General features: G+C 45.6%; 1 protein-coding gene across 2 annotated transcripts in view; it reads left to right on the top strand.

The window, feature by feature from the left end:
* The window catches only part of DOCK1 (dedicator of cytokinesis 1), a 546616-nt gene that overhangs the window by 65138 nt on the left and 460385 nt on the right, over positions 1-21093 (top strand). For both annotated transcript variants that reach the window (XM_043475106.1, XM_043475105.1), the window contains exons 4-11: positions 2729-2784; positions 5279-5375; positions 8627-8775; positions 12226-12361; positions 13214-13371; positions 14754-14835; positions 15261-15396; positions 19110-19182. In XM_043475106.1, the coding sequence (XP_043331041.1) occupies positions 2729-2784; positions 5279-5375; positions 8627-8775; positions 12226-12361; positions 13214-13371; positions 14754-14835; positions 15261-15396; positions 19110-19182 (887 nt within the window). The remainder of the gene's footprint in view (positions 1-2728; positions 2785-5278; positions 5376-8626; positions 8776-12225; positions 12362-13213; positions 13372-14753; positions 14836-15260; positions 15397-19109; positions 19183-21093) is intronic.

Raw genomic sequence — 21093 nt, 5'->3', positions numbered from 1 at the left:
TGCAACCTGTCGAAGTACAGGTTGTGTAAGAGAATGATCTGGGTAGACTGCCACTCATGGTTTTCAGTCTTGCGTTATCCTTAATGATATATTTGCAGATCTGCAGCGCTCATGCCGGCTTCTTCCCTTCTTGCTTGTAATTATTTTTATACCACTGACGTCAGCTGGCCAAAGAAAGAGGTACTGCCTCCTGGACAGTTTGCATGTGTGGTTGTTTGAATTTCTGGGGCGAAGACGTGCAATTGCCATGGACACTCCCGTACGTGGTTCTGTTGTGGCTTTTCCATTCTTAGCTTCACAAAACCTAATGACGGCTGTTCCGTTTCACTCTAAGCTGTGGTTAGGCCGTCCACGTTACCTTATAAAATCTAATTATGCTTGACAGATGGTTCCTTTTGCTTTTGTTTCTTAACTTGGCCTCTCATTATCTCCTTATTGGGCTGGGCTCCTCCTGTGGTCCTGAGCCTGTGACTAAGGCTACTGAAGGCCAGCTCTCCAAGCTCAGGGCCTTCTTGCTCTGTTTTTTCCCCAGACTCTTTGCAGCCAGGCCCTGCTGGACAGGGGAGGGGTGTCCATCCTCTGTTCGCTGTCACTTCAGAGGTGTCCAGGCTGAGCTCTCTGGCAGTCTGTCCTGATGGGAGAGATGCTGTTAGGGTAACCTGCCGAGCCAGCTCTGCAGATGGGAGCCAGGATCTCCATTCTGATGCTGCCGAGCTCAGACTGGGCTGTGAGTCTCTCATGTCCGATGACCTGCAGTCTTGAGGTCTGAACGAGGGAGATGCCAGCGTGGTGGCTGGAGGAATAGCCCTCTCCAAAGAAAGTTCTGTTTTCACTCTGATTGTCTCTTCCATCATTTGGGGTTAGCAGATGCGAACTAGTCCGTATGGGGTGGATAAACTACAAGGTCCTACTGTATAGCATGGGGAACTGTATTCAATATCCTATGATAAATCATAATGGACAAGAATATGAAGAACAATATATAATGTATAACTGAGTCACTTTGCTGTGTAGCAGAAATAAGCCCAGCATTGTAAATCAACTATAGTTTAATTAAAAAAAAAATAAGAATGTTATCCTGCAGGTGAAAACCTGTTTCATCTGAGAAAGCCACAGTTGAGGACTTTATTGAGCTGGGCAGGGGCTGTTTATTGTTCCATCTGAAACCTTCGTTAGCAGTTGAGGAAACTGACAGCTTAGAGATGCTGTGATTTTGCATTGGCCCACCCAGTTCAGGCAGTGGCAGAGAAGGGACTTGACTCCCGCTCACCCTGACCTTGGGTTCTGGAAGCATCCTCTTACCGGTGTTCACAAATGAGCTCTAGATATGGCCAGTCCTGATCGCTCCAGCTGAAGAAGTTGCTCATTTCAAGCCTCCAGGTGCGTCCAGCCTCATTTTTCCACTGTCCCTTCTGTGACCCCATGATTGTCGAGAGCAGCTTTACTGAGACTGAGGGATATCTCTAGCTGTGGATGTGGGAATGGACGAGACTCATTTCTTTAGGTACCCCACCTCCCAACCAGTGCTCACCTACTGACATTAAATGTGCACCCGGGCATCTGGAGGTGTCCCCGCAGCTGGTCCGCCTAGTCCTCTTTGTTGCCCAGCCTCTGTCTTTCTGTCTGACTCCTGCCCTCTCTGTGATAATTCTTGTTTACGTGAAGTGCAGCCTCTTTCCTGGTAGACAGGAGGAGCGGGTACCAGCGGTGCCCACTCCCTTTCCAAGCAGGATGAGTCGCGTGGTTTCTGGATCTCCTGTGTCAATTCTTTGGGGCCAGAAGCCTGGGAAGCCCAGTCAGAAGCTCCTGTTTTCATAGCAGGTGACCCTTCCTGCTGACTGACTTCCTACTGCGTGCCTGGCATCTCAGGGAGCTGCACCCTATTTGTCTTCTGCTGCCCGAGACCCCCGCTCTGCCTGAACCCCCCGCGCCCGGGGCCCCACTCCTGCCCTCCAGGTGCTCACCTCCACTTCCTTCCAGGAGGGGAGGTGTGCTTGCTCAGGAAGCAGGTCCAAAACTCTTGGGGAAGCTCCTGGCCCTTCACGTACAGTGCCCGGGACTGACAGTCCTCCTGAGGAGCCGTCGCCTCAGAATTGTCTGTTGGGCCTTGTGTGCTGTTCTCTTGGGGGTTGCTGAGCACAATTTTCACATCAACTGATGTCCCCCCACTGGAGCCAGGCAGGTTGGGTGAAATGTACCTAATTTTTGTATTTTATCGGACGGCCCCCTCTGTTTGGAGATTGATGAGAAAGTCTCTGTGGGTCAGGTAAGTAGTCAGTGCATATGTGATGATCGACCATGTAAACTCTCTTTCTGTTGACAATTTTAGTATTTCAAAAGGAAGAGCTGTCAGAGGCCGTCATCAGAAATTGTTTTTAGGCATCAGTTGACTTTTGATCTGCCTGTGTCTGAAGTAAAAACAAGGTGTGACCTACGGAGAAGACACTGGAAGGCCCCATGGGATTTTTCCTTTGCAAGCAGAGTGCATCTGTTTTCTTCTAAGACTTTTGCAGCCTCTTTGAAACACAAGCGAATTCAGTTGCCATCTTTCACACTTTGTTTTCTGTGACATGCTGTGACTTAGCATAAAGGCTTACAGATTTAATAGTGATCCAGTCATCCCCACCTCCACCTTTTTGGCGGGGGGGGTGGGGGGGTGGGCAGCTCTTTGATTGGCAGTCAGTATTCATATCAATACTACAACCTCCTGTCTCTTTTTCTCCCAAAGGGTATATTTCCTGCTTCGTACATCCATCTTAAAGAAGCCATAGTTGAAGGAAAAGGGTGAGTCTGGTCTTGATGTTTAAATGAAGTCGTGCAGTGATTGCATTTGACCTTGCTGCTTTTCGCAGGGCGACTTTGAGGGTTGGACAGTGGGTGCCTTTGATCCAGGGTGACTGGAATTTAGGGAAGGGGGGCACTTCTGATCTAGAGCTGTCCACAACATGGCTTTGAGCCTTTAGGGAGTCTTCAGCCAGCACTGGAAGCACAGTCAGCCTTCTAGAACCCCATGTGGATTCCTGCTTCTTCCTCTGTGAGCCGCCCATCTAGCAAAGGCTGCACAGTCCCCAGCCCTGAATCCATTTTTCTGGAAGACTTTGCAGGATGTGATACAAATTCAGTGGAGAGAGAAGCAACAGTTGCTTGGTTGGGGTGTGTGTAAATTTACGTTTTGCCTAATTGTGATGTATGTTTCTTAGAGGTCATAAAACTGATGTATAAGATCATTAAAAGGACATTTGTAGAACAGGAACCCATTAGGCGGGAATGGCAAATGAATAACCAGGTGTGAACTTGCAGGAAGGAACAGTAAAATGTTTTCCTTTTTTGTCTCTGCTACATCTTTGCACTCCATTAAATATGTAAATGATAAAATTACTAATCATATGATTACTGCATAATCACATCTCTGCGGCTGATTGCGAAATTGCTTTTCCAGGCAGTGTACTTTTAACATATGAGAAGGACTAGGTTGGGCTCTGAGGTTCCATGGTGCATCATTAAAACAAGGAAAATAATTTAGAGGCATCAATGTGATGACCTGTAAGAGGGTCTTTTTTTCTACTGAGAGATTGTTTTGTAGGTGAAATTTCAGGGGGAAGTAAAACAAGGAAAGTTTTGAAACTTTTTACCCTAATCTGTGAACAACATTGAATAAAATATTTTCTTGATATATTTTATGTCAGTTTGTATCAGGATCAGTATGGGTGCTGGGCTGTATAGGAATCATTTTTTTTCAATGCCTGTTGATGTACACAGGTGAGTGTATGTGAAATGTAATTAGGAAGAGTAATAGAAAAGGGTATAAGGGACTGTGTTGATTTCTTGATAAGTACAGTCATGCCCCGCCAGACAGATGGACAGGCAGACATTGGGTTAAGACTGAGAACCAGTTGGCAGTTAGTCCAAGAGATGGATCAGACCAGTTAAGGAAGGAAGGTAAGAAGGATCCAGAGTGGAGATCAGGACACACTGGGTGAAGTGAGGTCCTCTCCACGTGGGAAACTGAAGCCTCATTGAGCTCCAGGTCCCTCCTGGCCAGCGGGAAGAGCCCAGTGGACCTCGCCCGGAACTCAAGCTCTGTGAGATGAAGGCAGCCCAGCCGCTGACAGATGTCCTCGCGCTGTGAGTGGAGGGGCTTTGTAAGGAGGACATCACAGAGCGAAGTGAACCACACTTCCATCAACATCCTCACTGGGAACCAGTCACGTCCTGTGAGAGAAACTGAAGATGTCCCATCAAAGGCTTGTTCTTAAAAGCGCTCCTGGGAGGGGCGGTCTCCCGTGCACCCCTCCCTGGTCGCTGCTGCTCCCGCTGGTGCACGTGGTCAGACCTCTCCAGAGGGACTGGTTGTCTCTCACGAACTCCTGTGTTTCTTCCTTGGAGCCCCCCCCCCCCCCGCCCCCACCATCACTGAGTCCTTGCAGCCCTGAATCCCAGTTGCGAGCTACAGTCAGGGTCCTGCCCACAGGTCTGGGCCTCAGGGACCTATTTCAGTGCCCCCTGGACATTGCATGTTGGTGGGAGCCTTGTCTGTTCAGGGCCTCTGGGCCCAGGTGGTCTTACTTCCCAGGCCACCAAATTCGGTCTCTGACTCAGACCCAAATATTAGGAATCCTGCTTAGTGCAATGCCTAACCCAGAGCAGGTAACCGGAAAACAGCGGTTCATTGGATAAAAAGCAATGCACAAATAGATCAGGAGTCAAGAATAAGGCAAGAGTTAACCTTCTGGGGTGGAGAGACAAGGGAAAGAGGATAATCAGAATTGGGGACCAGGGCACCTGTGGACATTGGAAAGCTGTAACCTTGCCCATATTTTGCCAAGGATAACCGCTTCATGTGTTATCACAGAGTGAGTTTTAGGCAGGATGAAAATATAAAAAAAAAATTATCTTATCCCAAGCCTGCATTTTAATGCCACGCAGATTGGTGGTAATTTATGGCATCTGTAAAATAGATGGGTACACATATTATGAATACACTTTCCACTTGTCAGACCTTGACGTCCTGATGGGATATTATGTGCCTCCTTCATCTTACCTTGGCGTGTGAGGTAGACGGCTTCCACTAGGGTAATGTATGAGTGTTCTCAGGCTCTGTACAGAAATTACTTGTCACTCTTAGAGACGGATGAAGACCTCCGTGGGTTCGGTCTTGTTTGTATGTTTTCTCTCCGTTGGCTTCCATATTGCGCGCTATGGCCTGCGTGTGAAATTGGCAAGGTGCCCTTCTGTTTAATGAAGCCACGGCTGTCTCTGCCCTTTGCTTTCCTCCCAGGCAACATGAAACGGTCATCCCAGGCGACCTCCCCCTCATTCAGGAGGTCACCACGACCCTGCGAGAGTGGTCTACCATCTGGAGGCAGCTCTACGTGGTGAGAAGACGGGACTCTTGTGGGTTTTTTTTTAATGGGAGGATAATCGCTTTACAATATTTTGTTGGCCTCTTCCATACATCAGCATGAATCAGCCACAGGTGATTCATTACACATGTGCCCTGGCTCCTGAAACGCCCCCTCCCATCTCCCACCCCATCCTACTCTACTAGATTGTCCCAGAACACTGAGTTGAGTTTCTTGCATCCCACAAACACATTCCCACTGGCTATCTATTTTATATGTGGTAATGTATGTTTCCGTGCTGCTCTCTTAATTCATCCCCCTCTCCCCTTCCTCTTCCCTCTCCTCTCCTATGTCCACAATTCAGTTTTCTATGTCTGTGTCTTCATTGTTGCCCTGCGGATAGATTCATCAGTACCATCTTTCTAGATTCCATGCGTGCTATTGCTTCAGTGTCTGAGTCTATGTGACCCTATGGACTGTAGCCTGCCAGGCTCCTCTGTCCATGGGATTCTCCAGGCAAGGTTACTAGAGTGGGTTGCTGTGCCCTCCTTCTGGGGATCTTCCCAACCCAGGGATCGATCCCACGTATCTTAAGTCTCCAGAGTCGGCAGATGGGTTCTTTAACCACTAGCACCAACCTGGGAAGCCCCTAGATTCCATATGCATGCGTTAATATATGATATTTGTCTTTCTGACTTAATTCACTCTGTATAATAGACTCTAGGTTTGAAGATGGGATTTTGAATCAGAGCTTAGCAATAGAGAATGGTCTTTTTTGAACCCTGCTGAGTCAAAGGTTTAGTTTTCCTTCTTCTGGGACCCTCAGAAGCAGAACGTGTGGGAGCGAGTCTTGCTCGGCAGCCTTGCCCCCCGTAGCCTGGCCACCCTCGGGGACCGCGACCCTCCCACCAGCTCTGTGTCACCTGCAGCCGTGCTGATTGCAGTGACGTGGCTGTCGAGGAAGGGGCCGTGGGTTTCACCTCTGCTTGTACTGAAAAGGGAACTGGGCTGCTTTTAGACTTTGGAACACCGACTGAGTCCACCAGAGCTGGAGTTCCAAGTTTATATGTCAATCGTGAAAATGAAAATCTGCCTTTAAACTGTCGCAGGTGCATCTTCATGGATGCAGTAGAGGGTGATGGCTGCTATCAGCCATTGTTTGCCTGTAGATAATGCCTCTTACCATTTGAAGAAAGTGACATGGTCTTCGAGGTCTCAGCGTGTCTGTTTAGACTGAGGCAGATGGTTTCCATTTTGGCTTCATGCGAGACACCCAGTTCCGGATTGTGAAAGAAGCCTTATTAATGTGACAGGGTTGGGGCCCTGACACCTTCCATTTCATATCCCCCCGGGGCATTTTCTTTGCATATAAATTCATATTTGCAGAAGATTACCTTTTGTTAGGTCTGTATTCCTCTTAAGGGTGTTGATTCCTCATCTGTTGTCAGCGCAAAGCTTGGACGCTGGAGGGAAGGTCGTGTGTCAGTTTCTGGGGAACATAGAAGACTTCTCAGTCCCACAGCTGCTCTCTGGGCAGCCTCATTGCTTTTGATTATACAGTGGTTTCCTATAAATACACAGTAATAAGCAGTTACAGTAATTGTTCATCAAATGTTCTCAAAAACCTAGAGGCGTAAAGTTAACCGTGAATATTTTGTGTAAATCTGAGCAATTTTGGAGTCGATATTTCATGTTAGCAATTTTTAGACAAAAATATGGCAAAACAAACAGGAGTTGATGCTGACTAATATGTTGGTGGACACGGTTTTAGTCATACAGCTCCTTAACAGACACTCCTAACCATCACCTGGTTTCCTTTTTTTAAAAAAAAGTCTACCCTTGCCTCTTGGGGGTTTACACTGTTAGGTTTGTGCAAAGCCAAAGAAATATGCTTATTATACATATGCACATGTGTTTTTGTTGCTTATAATATTTTTATATGTTCTGTTTCCCTCTGCTCTGTGGCAATAGACAAGTTTAGGAAATTATTAAGGATTTTAGTTATTTGATAATGCTTTATGAAAATAGACAAGGAGAATTGATGAGGGAAACAAACATAAGTTTAGAATAAACCATTAATTTTGATTATTTAGTTTTCATTTAAGAAGTCAAGATTACTGGATTTCCTTGGTGGTTCAGTAATTAGGATTTGGTGCGTTCACTGCTAGGGCCCAGGTTCAATCCCTGGTCAGGAACTAAGATGTTACAAGCCACATGGCATGGCCAATAAATAATAAATAAATAAGAATTTAAGATTAGGATGATACTAACACGGAGAACTCATAGGATGGAAAATAATCTGTTAGGGTGTGATAGGCTGAATGAGTGAAGGGGATCTTAGAAATTCCTAGAAAGAAGGTCAAATGCTATAAAGAGTGGAGGTGTGAAGTTCAGCTATGCAGAGAAGACATTATTTTAAAAGGTAGCAGTGACCACATTTACATTTTTTTTGGCACCCTGACATTTAGAATTTTATCTAAATGTCAGATTTAGATAAATCTAAATCTATTTATAGATTTAGTTTTATAAATTTAGATTTATATATCTAAAACTATTTAGAAGTCTAAATAGTTGGATTTCACCTAGATTTCTGTTCTTGGAAAGAACCACTGGGTTCGTTTTCCTTTGGTTAATCCTTCATTTTCTTGATGAATTGTTCTCATGCTGTTGGAAAACTTGCTTTTGTTTGTACCATTAAATCCCTCGAAATATGTAGGAAGTGAGAAGTAGGTGTGAAGTTTGAATCTCATGTGTGTTTCCCTTTTGGTGTAAATGCACCAAGAGCTTGTAGATCCCGATATTGCCTCTTGCAGAAGCCTCTCTGCACGTTCAGAATGCACCACAGCCTAGGGCCAGGTCCTCGTGTAGTCAGCTGACAGCCAGGGCTCAGGGTTGAGTTTCTCAGTGCTGAGAATCACCGGGGCGAATGGCATTCTGAAGATTCCTTAAGCAAGACCTGTAGGCTGGGCACTTCCTTGGGGAGCTTCAAGGGTTGCCCATTCCTGGTCCAGACACTAGAAGCTCACGGGCTGGTTTTGGGGCTCCAAGTGCAGATCCTGCCCTGGTCCACTTTGGATGCAGGGCTACATACTCTGGAACGCTGGCCTGAATATGGAAGATTGTCCATTGTTTTTATACCTTGTAATCTTTTCATGTGTCATGGGAACCAAATTCCATCTAATGTGTTCAGTTCCATGCTAAAAACACCATTAATCCGACATAAACAACAACCACAATGCTCTTTTAAATCAAGAACTTAACAGTTGGTTTCCCCCCTCGTCTAGCAAGATAACAGGGAGATGTTCCGGAGCGTTCGACACATGATCTACGACCTTATCGAGTGGCGGTCGCAGATTCTTTCTGGAACTCTGCCCCAGGATGAGCTCAAGGAATTGAAGAAGAAGGTCACTGCCAAAATTGATTATGGAAACAGGTTTGTTTGTTCAAAAGATGATTTCATGCTTACATTAACCAATATAATGGCATCACCGTAAGCCTTTAGGAGACTAAAATCCTATCTTATGACAAACAAAATTTCTAACATCAATATGATGGCACAGTTTTCTTTCTTAAAAGGATGAGGTGTTTTCTATTGCATCCGGAGTTTTCTGAGTCATTGTTGAAACACACTCTCTTCAAGAAGATGGGGTAACCTGTCCCCATCACAGTGATTCCCGCAACAGGAAATTTTCCTTTCTGCTGACAGCATTCGACCCTGAGTCCAGACGTGAGGGCCCTTTGTGTAGTAACAGGCATCAGCCTTCTTTCTGTGGAATCCTATGTTCTGAAAGTTGGAGGAGACCTCAAAGGGCACCGTAGAACTTGTCACCAGTGTAGGGACACCGGATTTGGCAAACAAAAATAAAGCCAGCAAGTCTTTTTTTTCTTTTCTCTGCCATCCTGTGTGCGGTTGAATTTGCTCCTCACCATGTCTTTTCACAAGACTTTCAGGATCAGGTGATGTGTGGCCAAGACATAAAAGCAGAATGGTCTCACTCCCCAGTGGATTCAAATGAAAACTGGTAATAAAATCAGGTAGAACTCCAAAAGAAGACCTTGGAGGAGACGCAAGCTGAGTTTACAAGGAGCCTCCCGTTTGAGGTGGCAGACATGTTTATGCTGTGTCCAGGTCACTGGCATCTTACCATATCACTCTGAGGACATCACTGCTGTCTGAACAGCTGAGTATGTTTTATCGGGAAGATGATTTTTCTCCATGTGTAAGAGGTTTTCTGCACCAGTGCTTTGGCTTAGTAGTTTTGTGAGACCTTTTGGGGAAAAAAAAAATCCAGCCCCCTAAATTTGTACTTCTGATATAAAGATCATATAAGTGTTCTACCGGAGTAGGTCTCATGCAAAAGTTCCCTCTTATCGCAGGGCACCGCCCAGCTCTGCTTGAGTACCCTTAGCAGTGGTGTGCTTACTCACCCATCGAGGTGCGTGTTCCAGTGTTGGCACGCTCTTCTGCTGCACAGCCATCTCAGGCCTTCCAGGTTCTGTAACCAGAAGGAGGCTACGCCCTTTTCTACTGGATGACTACTTGTTCATATAATGCCAGAGCTGCAAGAAGCCTTAAAAAGTATGTGGTCACACGATCCCCAGATGCTGGTCTATATCAGAGTCACTTGGAAAACTTTCAAAATGCTGGGACCCACTTCTTAAGATCCTGAATTCTCACGTCTGGAATGCTGACTGGAAATCCCTGTCTGTAAAAATAGACTTGGACCGTGATGGCCAGCAGATTGGGGAACTAGTGGTTCAGTCCAACCCCCTCATTTTATGTGTTAGAATATAAAGCTCAGAAAATAGGACAGCTTCGCCCCGAGCCATTCAGCCCAGGGAAGTCCTGGAAAAAGGAAAGAAGCATTTTGTATAATCAGAATTACAACAATTCTGCTTTCTGGTAATTCACACTTTCAAGTGTGAAAAGTTTTTAAAAGCTACATTACCAGTAAGATGTAGTATTTGGATTAACTACAGGAGAAGGTTTTTGTTTTTGTTTTTTTCCCCCCAGAAAGCCAGAGACTTCTGGGTATAGGATATTAGATGTTGTTGCAGTGAAACTCATTTCAAGACCACCTGCTTGAAAACTAAACTTCTGGAGCTTTGATTTTATTTCCTGTTGGAGTATCATGTTTTGAACTTATGTCCAGAAACCACCTGCTTAATTTGGCTGTGGGGAGCTACCAAAATACATTATGTCATGGAATAATCTAGTTAGGAAAGGAAGTATTTCCAAACGTGATTTACTATTTGGATAGGAAATGCAGTCCTTAACAAGACAGATTTTTGTCCAAGAAACTCATATCCACCGTACACAAGTATAGTGCAGTGGTTGAGCACGACTCAGGAAACTAAACCTGCTTGACGTGTTATCAGACTCATCCACACAGGGTGTGCAGGCGTGTGACCTTCAGAGCAGGGAAGCAGGGGGTTAGTTCGTCTAAGTGGAGGCTTTTTTGCAAAGTCAGTTTGTCAACTCTTCGACTTGTAACTATTAAAAGACATTCTCTAATTGAACTTATCTTTATTTCAAAAGATGTTTTCTTTCATCTTATGGTTAAAAAAATAAAAAATTTGCTGCCGAGAGTTGGACCATAAAGAAGACTGAGCACTGAAGAGTTGCTGCCTTTGAACTGTGGCTCTGGAGAAGACTCTTGAGTCCCCTGGACTGCAAGGAGATCAAACAGGTCAATCCTAAAGGAAATCAACCCTGAATGTTTACTGCAAGGACTGACGCTGAAGCTGAAGCTCCAGTACTTTGGCCACCTGATGTGAAGAGCCAACTCGTTGGAAAAGACCCTGATGCTGGAAAAGATTGAAGGCAGGAGGAGAAGGGAGTGACGGAAGATGAGATGGTTGGATGGGATCACCAACTCGATGGACATGAGTTTGAGCAAACTCTGGGAGATAGTGAAGGACAGGGAAGCCTGGCGCACTGAAGTCCATGGGGTTACAAAGAGTCAGACACAACTTAGTGACTGAACAACAATAGACTTTCAATAAAAAGAAAAACCCCAAAGGCAAAGTAACAGGCATCTGTGGTTAAGATCCTCGTGTCTTATTAAAAGAAAACAAGAACACACCACCATTTGTAAAACTCTTGGTTTCTTACTTTATATAGTCACCTTTGTTTATTCTTTAAATAAAATCGTGATAAAAACCACCTAATGGGAAATGGAGAGACTATTGCCAAAAAACATTTCCAGATATAGGATGGACAGATTTATTAGCCAGATGCTGCCTGTGTATTAAGTTGGCCACTACATTTAGCCATCTGGCCAGAAAGTTTTCTTAACATTGCTGTGGATGACTTCCATATGTTCCATGTTGAAACAATAGAACGTCTTTATTGAAAATCTTCTGATAGGCTAATTAAGGGATTAGAACTGACTCTAGGTAGAAGGAAAGTAGTGCCAAAGTAGTGCCATGGAACCTACCAGAGAAAGTGGTGAGTGTTTCTCTGCTTCAGCTTTTCCTCCCTCCCACCTCTCCCCAACCTCCAACTGTATATATATTTGGGCATATGGGTGTGCATGTGGCCGTGTATACATACCACAAATTTATATACACACACACCCCCAGTATGTGCATAGCGTGTGTGTGCTTAACTGTCCATATTGTTCATGTAGTAATTAGCAACAGACATTTCATTTGGGCTTTCTAGATCTGTGAATATAAGTCACTATGGCAATGGAAGTCACATTTGAGTAATTTTTTTTTTTTTTAAATTCCAAGGGCATACACTTTAAGTTAAAATGACAGTGACCTCTCAGAACTATGTTTCCTGATACTGGGAGAGTAACCCTGACTTTTGATTTCATCTTACTCAGTTGCTAGGACTGAAGTTTGTTGGTGAAGTTCTGAATTCTTCTTGTTCTAGAATCCTTGATTTGGACTTGGTGGTGAGAGATGAAGACGGGAACATTCTGGATCCAGAACTAACTAGCACAATTAGTCTTTTCAGAGCTCACGAAGTAGCTTCCAAACAAGTGGAGGAAAGATTGCAAGAAGAAAAAGTAAGTTCAGCTCTCTGTAACATGCCATTTACATCCAGGGTACGTTTTCTCAGTAACAATTTACAACATTAGTGAAACATCACCAGGGAAGCTCAGGATTACATTAGCTACACCATGAAAAGGCCCAGCTTCAGCATGTATTTCAGACAGTGATGGATGGAAGGGAGCCCAGCGTCAAAACATGCTGCGGATGACCTGAAGGCTTTTCATCCCTTGAGCGGGGACAGGATATTAATGACACTGACTTTGTGGTCTTAACCCATGGGCAACAGTACCCCATTCTGCATTTCCTCTTTGATAGGAGTAGGAGAGGGGTCTGTCTAAGCTTGATGAGGGCAGGGAACATGCATCTTACTGATCCTTTTCGTCTCCCATGGCCATTAATGGTAACTTGTATGTAGTCAATACTCAGAACACAGTCGGCTGATTGAGTCATCCATTCATTCAGCAACTGCTCAACGTCTACGGTGCCCCAGGTCCTGGGGCCATAATGATGAATAACACGGAGATGCCCTCAGAGAGTTTGACCTGATGGGAGAATCAAAAATTGAATAAGCAACTGCACGTGTAATCTCCATTCTGATTGATTGATTGGGGCCCTAAATGTTTTGTATCTGAAGTAAATACTCGGTACAACTTCTCACGGTACTGGGATCATCACCCCAGGCATATGCTTTTCAGCTGGGCTCATGCACGTGTAGACAACATCAAGGAAGACGCTGCATGAAGGGCTTTGCTGTGTTATTGCAACTGGTTTCGCATGGTTTTCTGTTCTGCAGGGGATGAACAGAGCAAGCGTTAGCCATAAGTGTTGCTCATGTCACCTTTCTGTCCTCTTGTTTCCACTGACAGTCTCAGAAGCAGAACATAGACATTAACAGACAAGCCAAGTTTGCCGCCACCCCTTCCCTGGCCTTATTTGTTAACCTCAAGAACGTGGTCTGTAAAATAGGAGAAGATGCCGAGGTGCTCATGTCTCTGTATGACCCTGTGGAGTCCAAGTTCATCAGGTCAGTGACAGGCCCCTGCCCTTCGTCACTGCTGGGAACATGGCCTCAGAATCACCCCAAAGTCTTGCTTTCGTGGGGAGTCCTTGGGGCGATCAGCTGGCCAGACTTCCCCCCAAGCAGCTGGAGTCTGGGCCAGGAGCAGCTTTCCGGCAACGACGTGGATATCTGATTGTAGAGTTGGAGTACTGTAATGTTTTCAAAACCTGGCAACTGCATGACTTAAGGACTGAAGTCCTGCTTCCTGTGCTGTCTTTATGGGATGCTTTGTTTGTGGGCCCCCCTCCCCGCTCCGTATTGCTCTCATCCTAATGTTGCCTTTTCGAGCTCTGGTTCTCTGTGAATGTCATTTCTGGACCTTTGACCTGCTATTATTTCTCCAAGGTGATTGGATGGGACACAGTGTCTAGATTGGTGCCTGCTGCATAAAGGCTGTCTGTCAGTGAATATGTATTGAATAAAATATTGTAAATCCAGTCTCTGTCATTTCTCATGTCTCATGTTCTGTCTTTCCTAGTTCTTGTTTTTGTTCCTTGGTATAATTTTCTCTTTGTCCAGATGTAAAAAGTATGGTTTGGACTGTGTGTGAAGTAAGTGTGTGTGTGTGTGTGTGTGTGTGTGTGTGTGTGTATAAAGCTCCAGAATTTTCACTCATATTACTGAAAATTTAAGAACTTAGTATATGGCAGAAAACAGAACAAATTTCATTGTCACTTCTGATAAAGACTTTATTTCTTCTTGTCATAGGATTTAACATATATTTTTACGTCATGTTTGGCTTATGGCAGGCTTGAAAATCATCATGAAGTTTTACTTTGAATAAATGGTGAATTTTAGACTGTAATCATTCCAAATGAACAAGTATGCTTTTAATAAAAAAACTTTTAACGTATACACACTACTCTGTATAAAGTACATGTACTTGGACCTACTGTATCGCACAGGGAACTATATTCAGTGTCTTATAATAAACTATAATGGAAGAGAATCTGAAAAAGAATTTATATACGTATAACTGAATCGCTGTGCTTTACACCTGAAACTAACACAGCATTGTAAATTAATTTTTAAAAAATTGTTAAAAATATAATAAAAACTATGAAATGCCATTTGCAGATAGGTCCTTTTGGGTTATAATCCTGGACATCCGAACTGAAAACCTCAGGGATTTCGTACGGGCAGACCTTGAGTACTATGCTGTATGGAAATTATATGTATGTCAATGGCAGAGATGCTCTATCTGACGTGGTTGCTATTTCTGAACCCATACCGTTGTCTGCATAATGGACCTCCATGAAGTTAATTAAAAGTCACTGAGGATGTGCATTTGGTTCCCTGTTCTGTTTGGAAAATTAATTTGATTTTATTTCCTTTTTTTTTCCAAGTGAAAACTACCTGGTTCGCTGGTCAAGTTCAGGATTGCCTAAAGACATAGACAGATTACATAATTTGCGAGCTGTTTTCACTGTAAGTGCATCCAAAGATGTTCATTTGAATTGCTCACCATTCTAATGACTATTTTTAATGACCCCTGTCTGACTTCTCACCGCCTTGGAGCCTGGGTCCTTGGGATGCCGGGACTACTTGTTAATTTCCTGTAATAACGTAGCTGCCCAGAAACCTTCTGGGTCTCTAGTCACCCTTTGAGTCCCCGTGACAGAGATGTACTACTCCATGATGTTGAGTATGTCTCTTAAACTTGGATCTTAAATTCATTTAATGCTGATTGACTTTTGTGATTCATCTGCTCTTTGTCTTGTGAATCACTTATTAAAATGCTAAAAACTGGTTGGAAGAGAAGAGTGGCAATCTATCTCTCTACTGTCTGTTGCAATTGAACCTGCCTTGAGTAGTGCTTCTCCACAGTAATTTATGGAAATTAATATTTCCAGGACCTGGGAAGCAAAGACCTGAAAAGGGAGAAGATCAGTTTTGTGTGCCAGATCGTCCGCGTGGGCCGCATGGAGCTGAGGGATAACAACACGCGGAAGCTGACCTCGGGCCTGCGACGGCCTTTCGGGGTGGCCGGTAATCCATTTCCTTCCTCTTCCCGAAGGCTCTCGAGATCAGCACCTCTGCTCTGAATACGAGCTGCTGTTGAATACTGGGCTGTGGGCCGCTTGATGTATAAGCTTGACTGTTGGAGGGAAGAAACATGTGTTTGTTCTTCTCCATGTGGGTTCACGTCGACACGCGGCTTGGGGTCTTTGTCCCACCAGCTTCGGGCGCAAATCCCGTCTTTGATAGGACAGTGGACCCCGCTTCCTGGCGGAGACCCTGACCCACATGCCCCACATACTCCTCCTGGAGGGAAGCTAGTCGAGGAGGGTTGCGGTGTTTCTGACTTGGTGATGGATTGATTTAGGAATGAGTCTGCACAGAATTGGACAAGGAAATGGCAACCCACTCCAGTGTTCTTGCCTGGAGAATCCCAGGGCCGGAGGAGCCTGGTGGGCTGCCGTCTATGGGGTCGCACAGAGTCGGACACGACCGAAGCGACTTAGCAGCAGCAGCAGCAGCACAGAATGGTCCAGGTGATGAAGAGGCAGAAGGAGAAGCGCAGAGGACAGAGCTCTCCTCACGTAGGGGCTTTTTTCCTCTGGTGACGATGCAGGAAAAGGGAGAAATGGGCTGTCTCTGTGGAAGGACAGGAAAGTGTCCCTGGGACGTCCTTGTTGGCGGACCTCTCTGTGTCACTCTCATTTTTCACAATTTGGGAAACGATGTTCCCTCACGATTAGACGGCTGCCGTTCACTGCACAGCCTTCTATTTCTCGTCCTTTTTGTGATTCTTCGGGTTTATATACATACGTGAGAAAAACCCTTCCTTTCTGATACATCGCTGGATTTCTTGTTTCAGCGGCAATGGAGGGGTTCTTTACCTGCATCACCAGGAAGCTCAGGGCTTTCATTACTATGTTGAGTTTTGTTTGGCCTCTTTTAAGGGCTTCCCCAGTGGCTCAGCAGTAACGAATCCACCGGCAATGCAGGGGACCAGGAGACTCGGGTTCAATCCCTGGGTCGGGAAGACCCCCTGGAGGTGGTAACGGTAACCCACTCAAGCATTCTTGCCTGGAGAATCTCATGGACTGAGGAGCCTGGCAGGCTACAGCCTGTAGGGTCACAAAGAATTGGACAGGACTGAAGCGACTTGAGCACACATGCACGGCTCCCTTTAAACAGATTTTTTAGAGCAGTTTTAGGTTCAGAGCCTAAGTGCCCAGTGGGGATGAGGTGGGGAGCGGGCAAGTGATCTCTTACCTCCCACGTTCAGCCCAGAGAGGTGGCTGTCCTGAGCTGTGGGCTGGTGTGTTTCTGTAGATGCTACGTAAGGACCTGAGCATTCTGCTTATGTATTTCCCAACTTGCTGCTCGTATCGCCACTCCAAGAGGGAGGGAGTAAATGTCATCATGCAGTGTGGTCATGGTACATTTTGGGCACAAGAGGTACATATTTTAAGACAGTGATCTCAGTCCTAAGTACATTTCTCATACACACTTAGATACTCATATACACAGTCCAGGGAGCTATTAAAACATATTCTTGCCTAAGTACCCTGTGCCTGTCCTTGAACTTGGATCTTTGTGTCTCTTCTGACTGTTGGCAGAGGATGAGCCCCTGCAAACAGTTGCTGTGCATCTTGGCCACCTGGATGCTCAGTGCCAGGTTGCTGTGAGCAGGCTGTGGGGTTGCTATGAGCTGACCTGGCCCTTTGCCCCGGCCTCGTGCTTCTCATCACTTCTCATCATGCCTGCCCGACTTCCTGCCTTTGCTGTCCCTCCTCCATCAGCAGCATCCCGACGTCCCCCTCCTTCTGCCCCTGCATCCTGGGATGTCATATTTCTGGGCTGTTCAGGTCCTCCTCCGTCACACATCCATGGTGACTATGTATGGCTGGACGCTTGGCTTCCTTATGATGGACCCTCATACCTGAAAATAGAAATACCTGGGCTCTCGGATTGGGGGTGACGCCCCCAAGTCCTTTACTTCTTCCTTTGACAGCAGGAACCTTTGAATGCTCAAAGTACCAACCACAGCAAGACCAGTGAGGGAAGGACATGGTGATGGGCAACTTCAGTGCCTTCTCTGCTGAGTTCTGGGCTGGGGGAGCCCCAGAGGGACTGTCAGTCCTAGAAAGTAGCAGAACTAAGGCAGCTTTCAATTTACGGGTGCTCAGACCAACGGTGTGTTTCTTGCTCACATGCTGCCTTCTTGCCAGTAGTTGCTGGGCCCCTCGACATGTCCAAGGCTAGAGACTAGGGAGCTTTGACGAGAAAGCTGGACCATCGGGGGGCCTCATAGTCGGCTGGTGAGATAAGCCCCATGGTAGCAGAGAGAGGTCTGTGGATGAGGAAGGTGGCTTATTGCAGACTGGGCTGTGGGAGATGGCCTCCTGGGTACAGACTCACTCGTTATGGCCCGTATAGAGCTGGTTGTCTGAGCTGCTGCTGCAGATGCCAAAAGACTGATTGGACTGGGGCTCAAACAATCGCTGTGTGTGATGGTTCGGAACTGGCGGTCAAGATGTGGTCTTGGGCATAGGAGCATCTTAACATTAGATGGGATGCTTCTGCTCCCCCTGCAGAGCACTTTCCCCGTTTTTGGGTGGAAGGGGAGTGGTAGGGATGGAAATTGCCCATGTTTATTTAGTATTTGGTTGTATGTCATTAGGGAAGGGATTGTGCACAAGCAGATACCCGGGACTCGTTGCTCTCTTACCTGCAGTCAGGTGAGGAGGCTGAGCAGAGACAGAGCCTGTGTCCGGCACCCTGGGCTGTGCATGGGGTTCTTCACTGTGTTGGTCTGAGCTGGGGCTTCGGAGATATTCTAGCCACCAGGTTGTGGGCGAATTCGTTTAGGTCTTTGAGTCTAGTTTCTTCAACTGTAGAGGAGGTAAGTTTGAGGATTAGATGGCAAGTGTCCTTGAAACACTGTCCACAGATGCCAGCTCAAGGTGGCTAAACTGTCGCCACGTTATGACTGCCTCCTTATTCGGGGGCCGGGAGACTGACATGAGGCTGCAGAACGGTGCTGCCCAGAGTGGTCACCCTGCCCTAGGTGGCTCTTTGGGCATAAATGCATGAAATCAAAGTAAAAATTCAGTCCCTCCATCACACTTGCCCTGTTTCACATGCCGCTTGTGATAGAACATTTCAGTTTGGACTTCCCTGGTGGTCCAGTGGTTAAGAATCCGCTTGCCAGTGCAGGGGACGCAGGTTTGATCCCTGGTCTGGGAAGATCCCACATGCTGCGGAGCAACTAAGCCCATGAGCCGCAAGTACTGAGCCCCTGCTCCACTGTAAGGGGAGCCGACGCAGTGAGAAGCCGGAGCACCGCAGCTAGAGAACAGCCTCTGCTCGCCACAACTGGCGAAGGCCTGCAGGCGTCAGTGACGGCCCAGCACAGCCGAAAATAAAATAAAGAAATCAATAAGTAAAGAAAAATAGAGTATTTCCTCATCTCACGAAGTTCTGTTGCAGAAAAGAAGCTTAATTGGTGCCAGTGGTTAATAGAGGAATTTGTTAAATGGAGCTTTGCTCTTTAAGCCCCAACCCTATTTGGGCAGGTTGGGTAACTTAATTGGTCTTTCAAATGTGGAAATGCTTTAAACTTGAATATAGAAAAAAAATTCCACTGGTCAGTTCATGCCTTTTGGTCAGGAGACATTCTGAAGTTCTTTTGTTTGTTTTCTGTAATGGCAACCTTTAAGCACAACCATCTCTTTTTTTCTTGTCTCCAGTGATGGATGTAACGGATATAATAAATGGAAAAGTAGATGATGAAGACAAACAGCACTTCATTCCCTTTCAGCCGTAAGTATGGGACAAACCAAGTGCTTAACTCCATAGAATATGGAAAATGTGTGTTTGTAATAGTTATCTTTATAATTCAGTTTATAAATTCAGCACGAATAGGAATTGATTATTTTATAATAACGAGACGTCTTAGTCTTTTAGTGCAGGGCGTTTTTGCAGCCATAAGAAACCTGGGTCAAAATTCATGGTCTTGAAGTAGAAGGTTTTACGTGTGATCCCAGACTTGGCTTATCATGTAGGACACGCAGAGTTACAGTTCCTCTCTGGACGTGAACATCTCCTTACATACGGATGAACTGAAAGTATTCACATTTTCAAAATACAGTACTTCAAATTCATCACCATAAGTTGCTGTCTTCCAAATAAAAAACCAAACAAAATAAGACTGAATTCTTTTGTAAAGCGAGAAAGAATCCTTGTAATTTTTCTGTCCCTGGGTTGCTTCAAGTGGACGCTGCCTGTGCTTGCCGTGTTTAGAGTTTATGTAGTTCTAACCCGAAGTCTGTCGAGAGGCGTGGCGAGCTTGGAAAGCACTCTGGGGAGCTTCATTAAATTGACTCTCCGATTTGAAGGCAGTTCCCGTGGAAAAGGTTGAAAGAATTGGTGTTATTTCCCAGGAGATTAAAGCCAGAGAGGGCACTTGGATAATGGTCTGTAGTCCCTTCAAGGGCACTTCTCCGCCTCACACGAGGTGGGGAGAGAGGAGGAGGAATTAGAGCGGTTTAGGTTAATTGCAAGAGGCAGCTTCCTCCTGGCAGTATGAAACCTTAGAGGAGCAAATGATAAATCGAGTTAGAGTGACCTGTCATGGTGCCCTGCGTTCTTGTCTTTTCTCCTCATTTCTGGTTTCTACTTGATTCCGGGCTTGAGAGAAATTTTATTTTAGGCAGTTTGGGTTGTTTTCAGGTGCTGACCAAGGGAGTTTGGAGGCCCGTGACGCTGGTGGGTGGCGGGAGGAATCCTGTCCTGGGAGGTGGGGTGGGAGGGCAGGAGGCAGGTGGTGGTTTCCCTTTGCTTCCTGTCTTTGCACGACGGACCAGGCTCTTAGTCCCGGGCTGGAGAAGCACGTGTTCCAGGTGGAAACGAGTGGTTCCTTGGCAGGCAGGTGATCTGTTCAGACAGCATCCCCAGGCATGGCTCAGAAATTTAGAATAACAGAAAACCATCAATGTGCTCTAAATTGGGGTTCACATTTGTGTATTTCACCCCCACAACTGGAGGCAAAGGTTTGTTGTGGCTTCATTGGTTTGGAGCTATTCTTCTGTGCAACACTAACCACTAGCTACATGTAACCATTTGAATTCATGAAAATTAACTGAAATCACTTATTTCCTGCCTCCATCACAGTGGTCCCATCTAAAGCCTTCGGGACCACAAGTGGCTAGTGGCTGCCAGATCAGTCAGTGCTGATGGAGAACGTTCCTCTCATCATGGAATGTTCTGTTGGGTGGTGATATTAATACTTTGGAATCACAGCCAGTGATGAGAGTTACAGAGGGGAGCTTGGTTCTACAGAATCTGGAAGTTGGTTTAGTAAACAAGGGGAACATCATCTTGGAATCTGAGTTTATATCGTGGTAATAAATAAAGCACAGCAGTATGAAATGATAATAAGTTGCCCATGAGAAAAAAAGTGCAGCCCAGTACTGTTTAGCATGCCGTTTAGATACTAGACCTCAGAGTTTCTTCATGTCCAAATGAACCACTGCATTAAAATTACCTGTTCCCTATTAGTGTCTTATGGGAAAAGTCAAAGAAAAATTTTGTTTTGAGTTATGGTTTGAAAAGTGAGGGGGTTATCAGTTTTAGACTCACTAATCTAAATTTTACTGGGACATGTTATGACCTCCTTGAGATGGCAGGTTGCTGCCATCTTTTTCTGTCTTGCAGTGAAATGTCCACTTTAAA

This window comes from Cervus canadensis, chromosome 8 (assembly GCF_019320065.1).
Source record: "Cervus canadensis isolate Bull #8, Minnesota chromosome 8, ASM1932006v1, whole genome shotgun sequence".
Taxonomy (NCBI): Eukaryota; Metazoa; Chordata; class Mammalia; order Artiodactyla; family Cervidae; genus Cervus; species Cervus canadensis.
The sequence above is the reverse complement of the archived record's forward strand: the minus strand, read 5'-3'. Positions and strand labels throughout refer to the sequence as shown.